This window comes from Galeopterus variegatus, unplaced genomic scaffold, assembly GCF_000696425.1.
Source record: "Galeopterus variegatus unplaced genomic scaffold, G_variegatus-3.0.2 Scaffold791, whole genome shotgun sequence".
Lineage (NCBI taxonomy): Eukaryota > Metazoa > Chordata > Mammalia > Dermoptera > Cynocephalidae > Galeopterus > Galeopterus variegatus.
Window position 1 is genome coordinate 479430 of NW_007726902.1, and position 10863 is coordinate 490292.

The 10863-nt window shown below is 41.3% G+C and overlaps 1 protein-coding gene across 1 annotated transcript in view; it reads left to right on the forward strand.

The window, feature by feature from the left end:
* The window catches only part of LOC103590276 (chromosome unknown open reading frame, human C11orf97), a 30539-nt gene that overhangs the window by 11546 nt on the left and 8130 nt on the right, over positions 1-10863 (forward strand). The window contains exons 2-3 of the mRNA XM_008572484.1: positions 2-101; positions 5483-5587. Of these exons, the coding sequence (XP_008570706.1) occupies positions 2-101; positions 5483-5587 (205 nt within the window). The remainder of the gene's footprint in view (position 1; positions 102-5482; positions 5588-10863) is intronic.

The window sequence follows — 10863 nt, forward strand, 5'->3', positions numbered from 1 at the left end:
GGCGGGCCGCGACGGGGAGCAGCCTCGGCAGCCAGCAGGGTTGCGGTGCGGGGCGCGCGGGGACCCCGGCGGCGGCGGCCCCCAGGAACCGGGCAAACAGTGTGAGTTCAGCCCCCGCCACAGACTCTGCCGGGAGCGGGAGTGGGGTAGGTGTGGAGAACGGGTAAAGAGGAGCTGGGGCAACTGGAGTGGGACTGGCCCGGACCGCGGAGGTCGCGGGAGGTGGGCGTGAGCTGCTGTTTCGGCAAAGGCAGAGGCGATGGCCCTGCGTAGAAAGCATCAGGTCCGTTTATTTCTCCAAGCCCTACTTCGAAAAAAGGCTACCTGAGCCCAGGGTGTGGACGTCACCTCCAACTTAATCGGTAGTGGCACTATTCTGGAAGGGAGATATATATATATATATATGTACACACACACATATATAGGGGGTCTTCAAAAAGTTCGTGGAAAGATTCATATTATCCTTTCATTCTATTTTTCCATGAACTTTTTGAAGTATCCTCGTACACTGGTATGTATATAAGCACACATATACACAGACAGACATTCGTATGTTTATAATGCATACCCACATTTATACACACGTGTGTGTGTGTGTGTGTGTGTGTGTGTGTGTGTACACAAAGACAGACACATGCAGATCATTTTGCCAATTCCTCTATTTTACAGATCAGGAAACTGAGGTCTAGACCAGAGGAAATACTTTAAACACCTAAAACACTTCAACTACCATCTCTTTGACTCTCAGTCCGTGAATTATTACCTGACCTTTGTATAATCTCACCCTTTAACACACTGCCGTTTCCTCCCTGCCTTGCCAAACACACAAACGATATTCTTAATCAGTAAAGTCAGTTCTGGTCCACAACCACAACCAACATGGTTGCAACTTGAGTCCTAGCCAGGTTGTAGCACTTATCCATATTGTTTCATGAATTTTCAGATATTTTACAGCCTCTTGTGCCCCACAGGTCTTCAGTAGGTGCTAAGGAATGATGGTGAAAATAACAGGCCAAAGAGGAACAGGAGAGTTTCCAGTGCTCCTCCTGTGCTTTCTTAATTGCCTCTCTGGAGAGCACCCTCCTGTTCTCCAGGCTCCCTCTGCCTGGCTGACGAGCCCCAGGAGGGCAGGTTGGGCTGAAGCACCTCAGCGCTTGTGCTTGGTGGACCACAGCCTCCTCCCTGGAGACCTTGTCAAGGAGTCAGTAGCAGAACCACTGCCTCTGGGTGAAAGGGGCCTCTCCCCTCAGCATCAGCCCTAGTATGACTATGATACCTCATTACTTTTGTTATTATCACCAATAGCATGCAGAGGCCTTACTTAGAGCAAGTAAATTCATTATCTTTGTGTGATAGAAATTCCTTACTCTTACTTAAAATTCTAGCTGGGAACTTTCCCATTAAAGATTCTAGTATCTATAGGTTATTTAGTCCTGTGGCTTTAAGACTAAAAAAAAGATGGAATTAATCATTCACTCATCAGTTCAACATATATCGATCTTTACTACATGCCAAGGCATTGGGCAAGTTGCAGGGAAAGGATTAATGAATTAAGGTATCCAAACTCTCACAAACTCACAAAGTCAGTATGCGGGTATGCAAAGAGTCTTCCTCACCTCCCTGAGAACCTCATTTTAGGCCTTAGCCTAAGTAGCGACAGGCTATTCACACCTGCACAAAATACCAATTCAATTTTCAAATGTCTCTAATTATTGGAAAGGCTTTCAGTCTTTCTACAGCTTCTATACCCTAATCACAGATCTGCTCTCTAATATGCAGAGATAAAGTGTGGTCCTATCCCATATACATCTTTGAATTATGTAAAGATGTATATTTTGGTCACACCCCAAATCTTCCATAGACTTAATGTCACCTTTAAAATTATTTGTAGCACTTTCACCATGCTGACAGGCCTCTTCCAACATTCTCCAGTTAATTAAATCACTGAGGCCAGTATTCTAGGTGTGATCTGATTAGTACAGTGTGGAGGAACTGTAACACCATTGATCTGAACACTATACTTCTATTAAGTGGACGCAAAATTACATTAGCTATTTCGGAAGACACATTATACTATTTATACATATAACAAGGGCAGTCTGTGATTTCTTTAGTTTCTTCCTTCCCCCAATTGAAAACGTTTGATCCAGGCCTTTTCAATCCTTTTCTTATGCATTTGATTTGATTGATCCTAAATACAAGTCATTATATTTATCCCCATCAATACCATCCTATAGATTTTAGCACTTCCTTCCAGGTATAGAAGCAGCCCTTGAGTCCTTATTCTGTCATCCAACAAGTTAACCATTCACCCAAGTTTATGCCATTCTCACATTTGGTGAGTTTGCTGGCAGTTTGTTTATTCAAATCAGTAAATTAGATGGTGATCCCAATAGGACCAAGCAGAATCTGTAGAAGCCTTGGTCTGTTAATAAGCCTCTTTGGCATGGGCATTCTGCTTCTTACAAATCCACTTTGTCAAACACCTTGCTGAAATGCAGATATGTTGTAGCAACAGTGTCTCCGCAATCTAATAGACTAGTAACTCTAGAGGCTTCAGAGAGTAAGCTAGGCATGGCTTCTCATTTTTTATGACTTCAGTTTTATGGATTCAGGGAGTTACTTTCTGAACTGTAAAACAATAATTATACTTGCTTATAGGTCATGTTGAGAAAGAGAAGGAATATATGTAAGATGCCTAGGGCATGGTAGCATTCAATAAATTGTAGCAAATGTTATTACCTCTCAACAAAAGAAAGCCTGGTGCTTTAGTTTGAATGTCCCCTCCAAAGGTCGTGTTGAAACTTGGTCCCCATTGTGGCAGTATTAAGGGGTGGGAAATCTGATCCTGATTTGAAAGGTGGGGCCTTTAAGAGGTGATTGGATCATGAGGGGTATTCCCTCATGAATGGATTAATTCATTCATGGATTAAGGGGTTAATGGATGAGTGAGTTATCATAGGAGTGGCCCTAGCGGGTTATGAGAGCAAGTGAGTGTGTTAATGCACTCCTGCACCCTTGCCATGTGGTGCTCTGCACCCCCTCGGGACTTTGCAGAGAGACCCTACCAGGAATAAAGCCCTGAACAGATGTGTTGCCTTGACTTTGGACTTCCCAGCCTCCAAAACTGTAAGGAATAAATTTTGTTTCTTTATAAATTCCCCAGGTTCGGGTATTCTGTTATAAGTGACAGAAAACTGACTAAGGCACCTGGAATAATATTGTTCCAAAAGAATATACAATAACATTGTTCTTAGCAGTCCTTCCTAACATTTAGTGATTGCTGCCCCTCATTGTTGTACTATATGTAAAGCCATCTGTTGACCAATCCACTCAAAATGTTGTTGAAGATCAACATCAAGCTGCTATATTATAGTTTGTAGAATTTCCTTTTTCTTCCTTTCTTCCTTCATTCCTTCTTTTTCTTTCTTTCTTTTTTTTCCCTAGCAGGGAACATTTGCCCACACTAGCTCCTTACTACTTTGCTCCATTTTCACAGTTCCTCATGTCGCCTTTAGTGGTTTACTCTGTAAATTTTCTTAACAGTAGGGCTGAAATTTGCCAGGAAACCTGAACTTAGAGCAGGTGATCTCTTCCTCTCTGCCATCCTGTTATAGGCCAATTTTGTTAATACCCTTTTCTACCGGAAGATCATTATTTAATAGAAAAAGTTTAAACCAAAGTTAGGCTTCAATGGCTTCAATAATGCTGATGCCTGGCCGGCCCGGTGGCACACTGCTACAGTGCGCCGCTTGGGAAGTGTGGTGGCGCTCCCGCCGAGGGTTCGGATCCCACATACAGACCGGCCGCTCACTGGCTGAGTGAGGTGCGGGCGCAACACCGAGGGTTGCGATCCCGTTGCCGGTCCCGGTCCGGTACGGGCGTGACACTGAGGGTTGCGATCCCGTTGCCGGTCATGAAAAAAGACAAAAAGGGGAAAAAAATAATAATAATGCTGATGCCAATTTTCATTCATATGACTCCTAACTTCTGGGAATCAAGAATGAGACTCTGAAAGTATCTAATTCTACCTTGCCCGTGTCTGAGGGTCTTCATGACCAGGAATGACCCAGGGCCACTGCCAGGAGTAGCAGGTTTCTTGCCCTATTTGGGCCAGTCTGTACTCAAGCCAAATTGACTCACTTGTGTTCTTTGTTAGTTTGGAAAAGATGAGACACCTGCCATGTCTTTGTGAGTTAAAATCAAATCTACAAAAGCAAGTATTTGGTCATTTAGGTTTTCCATGGCTATTTGAATTGAACTTTGGGTACTGAGAGTAGAACTACTGGTTCCCTGACATTCACAAGGCTACGTTGGGAGACATGCATGTAGACTAGTCTTTACTTAAAGCTCTAATTTAACAGTGCTTATTTCTACTGGACAGACAGGTGTGCATCTATTATTATGCCAAGCTCTCTTTTAGGACTCTGATGTACTAAACAGACAACATCCCTGCGTTTATGGTGTTTATGGTCTGGTAAAGAAGACAGATATTAAACTAATAGCTACACAAATAATTGTATATAAATGAAGTGAACCCGTGTGCAAATTGCAATAAATAATATGAAAGAAAAAAAGAGGGTACTATGAGAAAAAGACATTTCTAGATTGCAGAGTTAGCATAAGTTTCCCTAACTGAGCTGACATTTAAGGTGATACCTAAAATGTGAATTAAGAAATACAGACAAAAATTTAGGAGAAAGGCAGTTCGGAGAGAGAACAGCAGATACAAAGTGGAGAATGAACAGAAGGGCCATGTGGTTGGAGCTCAGAGAGAGAGAGAGAGAAAGAGAGAGAGAGAAAGAGAGGCTGATGAGAGGTTGCAGGGCCAGGCAGGCCAGATAGTGCAGAGCTCTTGCTCGTCTGAATTCTGTACTCCGGGGTGAGCAGAAGAAATGCAGCTAAGGTGTTTAGAACAAATAATCCAGTCCTCCACTGTAGTAGTGATGTCCTATAGGGCCAGGTTTAGAGGCCAGGAAAAAGTTGTATGACTATAAGTGGTTCACTATTACGATTCAGGTTGATTCTTTAAAATGGTGCTTAAAAAATTCTGGGTTGTTCTGTGTTCTGTATCTGGATTGCAAGATCCATGCACACATCTGTTATTTACTGCTCTGTCCTCAGCCCCTAGCCAAAGGCCTGGAACAGAGGAGGTCTTTAATAAGAATTTATTAAATAAATGAGTGAACATTTTCTTGAAGCTAATGAAAAAACTCCATATATTTCTTTATAATATACCTAAAAGAGGTACCTGAAACATACCTCACAAGTTTGGGAATTACGTGGAAAATGTGAATTCCCAAAAGAACCAAAAGTTACAATGGGAGAGATCTTTCCAAGGTAGAGCCCGCAGGGAAAATCATCTGATATTTGTAAGGAATGGTATGTCTTTTCTTTTTTCAAAATAGTTATTCATGTAGGTATAATGGATGGAAGGTTGGGCAGAATTTATAAGTAACCAGTTTTGTTAATGCTTTTTTAGGGAAGAAATTTTTGTACTGTGAACCACATAAGAGAATTAAGGAAGTACTAGAAGAAGAACTTTATATTAAGAGAGATGAATGCCACATTAAAAAGATACCTGCAGGTAATCTCAGTGACAAATGAAGTATATTTGTGAAATGAGTATAAAATTGCCTATTTGATGGCAGGGTGATCATTTTATTTATTACAAAACCATAAGTATCAAAAGAAAAATGAGTTATTGGGAATCCTTGTGCTATCCTATAATTGTTTTACCCTTGTCCAAATAAACCTTTATATTTAGGAAAAAAATGAGCAAGATATTGGTTTGTACTTTGCTGTTCCACTTTTTTGGTGGAGTTATTTCTATTTAATGACATGTAGAGTTTCTTTCACATGCCTGAAAAACACAATAACATCTTCAATCTTTATTGGTGCAGGTATGACCAATAACAGTGGACTTTTGATCAAACTTTAGATTGCATCAGAATTACCTGGGAGATTGTTAAAAGCAGATTGCTGGACCTCATCCCTAGAGTATCTGGCTCAGTAGATTTGGGGTGAGACCCAAGAATTTGCACTACCCAGTTCCCAGGTTATGTTGCTGCTGCTGGTCCAGGGACCCACTTTGCAAATCACTGAACTAGGTCATTTAAATAGGTCAAACCATCCAAGGATTTCATCCTACAAACACATAGCCCATGAGTTATATGGTCTGGGCATTGATAGTTCTCACTGATGGTTCATGGTAAAAAAGATGTGCTCTAGAAGCTTCAGCATCCCTCGTAGATGTTCCTTTGAAACTGCTAGTGCTCCTCATCTTCACATTTCCTTCTCAACAGTTACTAGGTGTGTATTTCATGCTTTTTAGATAATCAGATTTTTAGTGCAATGCTCTTGGGTGCCAACAGTTACTAGAAGAAATGAAAGAACTGTAAGACAGGAAGCCTGTGCTCAGAGAACTTCGCATTTTCTATGGAAGATTGTTAAGCAACCTGCAGGTGGGGCCCAAACTCACTAAGGATTCCTAAGAGCAGTGGCTGCAGCGTAGAGGTGTTTCATTTGACTCCATGACGTATGTGCTCACTTTACATTTCTAAACCCATCATAAAAACACCTTTTGGGCCTTCTCAGTTTGATTGTTCTTAGGAAAGGAGAGACCAGTCAAATAGCCAAATTTGTTCATATGGTGTCTTCAAGGAAAGTTTTAAAATCTCTTTTGAACCTATAAATGTATGCAGAATGACCTACTGAATTTCTGCTGTGAAAACCAGCCTGCATGTACTATTTCCCTGGTGGTTAAAAACATATTTAAGTGTTATAGTACTATTATATTTTGTATTTATCTTCAGTGTTTTCAAAAACTACATAAAAGCTAATTTATATGCTAATTGTATGTTGGAGTATTCTTATTGAACACACTTGATTATGGTGCAGTCTAAGTGAACAGGAAATATCATTTGGTTTACAAAAATTCATTTCTCTAAGCAATCTTCAAATTTTCTTTGTATAAAATGGAGACTATCTGGGCTGCATTTTATAACATCCACCAGAGATTGCACAGAGGTACTATTTTAATGCCTAGAAAAATCTTTCCAAGCTGAGAATAGATCCTGGAAGTTTAGGTTTTAAAGGACTCTACTTATGGATAAGAAACCTGTTTTTTCTTTTTCTTTTTTTAATGGCTGGAAGCCCCACATCCCTGGTCAGAACAGGAAACTAGCACCTACAAAGGGTGCCACACTGCCAGCCTGGTCCCAAAGTGTTGGCAGCCCTGAACCAGCCATTGGACCTTCTAGTTCAGGGTTTGCAGTGACACACTCCTTTAAATATCTGATGAAAGCTATGGCATCTCTTCCTAGATGACTCAACTTGGCCATGCACCCAGAATTCTGCATACAACTTTTAGGGACTTATTTGACTCCTATAGCATCTATTCCTAGATGTTAACAGTAAATACACTTGACCTATTGTCTCCACCTCTTTTCTTATCCTTTGCTTCTTCACCTATTCCAATTAGGCTTTTGTTCCCATAAGCCCAGGAAAACTTTTCTGGATCTCGGAAAAGACCTCTTTTTGAAGGTCATATCCAATGATCGCTCATTGTACACAAACTCTTTGTAGCACCTGACACAAGTGTTTATTCCTTCCCTCTGAAAACACTTTCCCAACCTGGCCTCTAGGTCACCATGCTTCAATCTCCTAGTTTTGCTCCTACCTCTTTGACCACTCTTCTACCTTCTCTGCCGATTCTCTCTCCTTCTAGTCTCTAAAATTTAGAGAACTCAAGTCAGAAACCCTTTTCTCTATCTACACTTACTCTGTGGGTGACCACATCCAGCTGTATTGTGCTAACTCCAAAATTTACATCTCTAGCCTCTGCTTTCCCCTCAAATCCCAAAAGCCTACTTGACTCTCTACTTGGAGAGTCTAATGGGCCTCACAAACTTAACATACCGAGAACAGAACTCTTATTCTGTACCCCAGGCTTTTAAAAACCCACTCTTCAACAGGTGTTCCCCATATCAGGAAATAGTACCAACATTCACCAAATTGATTGGGCCAAACACCTAGAAGTCAAATCCTCAAAATCCATGTCCAGTCCATTGGCTAATCCTGCTGAATCTACATTCAAAATATGTCCTACATCTCCCCAGCTGCACTCTTGCCCAAGTCCCCATCATTGCTTGCGGGCTCAGCAATAGCCTCCTATGAGAGCTGCTACTGCTATCTCCTATGAGTCTATTCTTTACCCAGAAACCAGAGGAATCTTTTACAGACATAAATCATTACACATCACCTCCATGCTCAAAACTCTCCAGTGGCTTCTTATTATTCTCAGACTAAATTCCATTCTCCTTGTATGGCCTGCTCACCTCCTTGAACTCATCTCCTATATTTTCTCAGTCCACTCTAGCCACGCAGGCTTTCTTGATATTCTGGAATGTACCAAACCCATTTCCACCACAGGACCTTTACACTTCACCCAGACCATTGAAGTGAACTTTCCTCCCACTTCATTCAGCTTTCAACTCGAGTGTCACCTTCTCAGAGAAGCCTCTCCTCTTTACTAGGTTAAAATAGAACCCCCGCCCCTGTCACTCTCTAACCCTTTATTCTACTTTCTTCTTTCTGCTTCTTTTCTATCACTACCTGAAATTAGGTATTTATTTGTACACTTCTTTATTGACTATTTTTCCCACTAGAACGTAAGCTACCTGAAGACAGGGACTTTGTTTTGCTTACCACAAATCCTCTCAAAAAGTTATTGCGATCCCCGTTTTAGGGTGATTGCACTGAGGTTTTGAGAGGTTCTTAACCTGCCCATGGTTATTAGGTATTTATTTGTACACTTCTTTATTGACTATCTTTCCCACTAGAACGTAAGCTACCTGAGGACAGGGACTTTGTTTTGCTTACCACAAATCCTCTCAAAAAGTTATTGCAATCCCCGTTTTAGGGTGATTGCACTGAGGTTTTGAGAGGTTCTTAACCTGCCCATGGTTATTTAAGTGGAAGAACCAGATTCCAAATTCAGGTCTGACCCCAAATCCCTTGACTTTCTACTCATTGTGGTGTCTCTGGTGACACGTATGGCTAAAAACATACAGTGGATGCTGCTCTGCCCTTAGCTGGCTTGAGATTTTTGCAACATTTGACATAGTTGATGGCTCCCTCCTTAAACCTTATTCCTTCCTCAAATTCCGTGATACTAAACTGTCCTGGTTCTCCTTCTACTTCTTTGGACATTCCTTCTCGTCTTCCTGTAAGAACACTTTTTTTCTCAGCCCCTTCCCCAAATGTTGATGTTTACCAGGGAGTTACCCACAGACTTCTAATCTTACTCCATCATCTCTCCCTTGTCTCTGCTATTCCCAGAGTTTCCACTACTACCTCACTAGGATGCCTCTGAAATCCATATCTCCAGACTAAAATCCTCTTCTCCTGGATGTCCCATAAGTACTCAGGATCAGCATGTCCAAAACAAAACATATACCTCTCTCCTCCTTGCTCCTTTCCCTGTATCACCCAACCCAATGAATGACCCGGCCTACAGTCCAAGTCCAAAACCAGAGCGCTATCCTCCATCCCCACTCCAGACTCCCTGTCCCACGTCTAATTAGGCTGTGATGGATATCTTAGTTTGGCTCAAGATCCCCAAAGGAAAAGACTGGGAGAGGCAATTATTTTTTACTCCTGGTCTGCTTATTTGTATTGCCTGCCTGTGCTCTCCCTCTATATGTTTGAATTTGTGAATTTCTATAAACACTATGTACTATTTTGTGGATATGCCTGTCTATCTAAATTCTAGGGACCCCAAGATATATGTATGTATCAAAGCATATTTATGTAGCTATGTATGCATTGGTTGGGTTTGTTTAAGTTTTTAAACAGTCAACTCCACGTACTTAAACAACTATCTGATAGATTAGCGAAGGTGATATTTCCATAAGAGTCCAGACTGGATTTCCCCTCAACCATAGATAAAGCACCGCAATACTGGGTCATATAGCAAAGTATGGGTGAACTTGCTGAAGAGCTTATGCCACCAATAAAAGGGAGATTTGTCCTGAAATTAAGCAACTTAAATTATAACATGTTTTATTTGTGACTGAGCTAGTAATGACAATTATGGAAGTACCCAACAGCAGTGGAGCTATTTCTTTACTTTTTTTCTTCTCCTTTGGTTGAGTGAAATTGGTAAAAGATCAAAAAATCCAGAAGTTAGCTTTTATGAATATTTAACTGAAGGAGCACTATATCTCTTGTGGAATGTTGTTGTTTGTGTAGCCATAGGGGACTCAGGAGAAAGAGCTATTCAGTCTGGGGCCCTCAGTTGAATGAGCTGTCCCACCTATTCTTGTGATCGTGTTGTGACAGCAGTTAGTAAAGCCTGTGAATATATTGAAATGGCCATGGTGTCTCAGGTCGTTGTCACTGTGCACCCCATACTTGAGTCTAGGAATGGCATCATTGACAATAGGAAAAATGGGCTACCAGGCCTCCAAGCCTTTCCTTTCCTTTCCTTTCCTGATTTTTATTTTTTCCAGGCTCCTAATGCAGAGATATGTGGGCTCAGTGAGAAGTACTGGATGCTGGGGTGAGGGACAGGGACATCTCTCTCTATAATGATGATGATGAAATTGGTGATGATGGTGATATCAATAATAGTAATAATGGCTATCATTTACAGGGTGTCTGCTGGAGATGACTGTTTTTACAAATTATCTCTTTTAATTCTTGCAACATCCCTGAGAGATAAATGCTCTTTTTACTCACATTTTGCAGATCTGGAAGCTGAGGCCCAGGAGGATACAGTGACTTGCCTGATGTCACACAGCTAGCAAGTGAAATAGCTAATGCTTGGATGTGGGCTTGTCAGAAACTGATGCCCTTGCT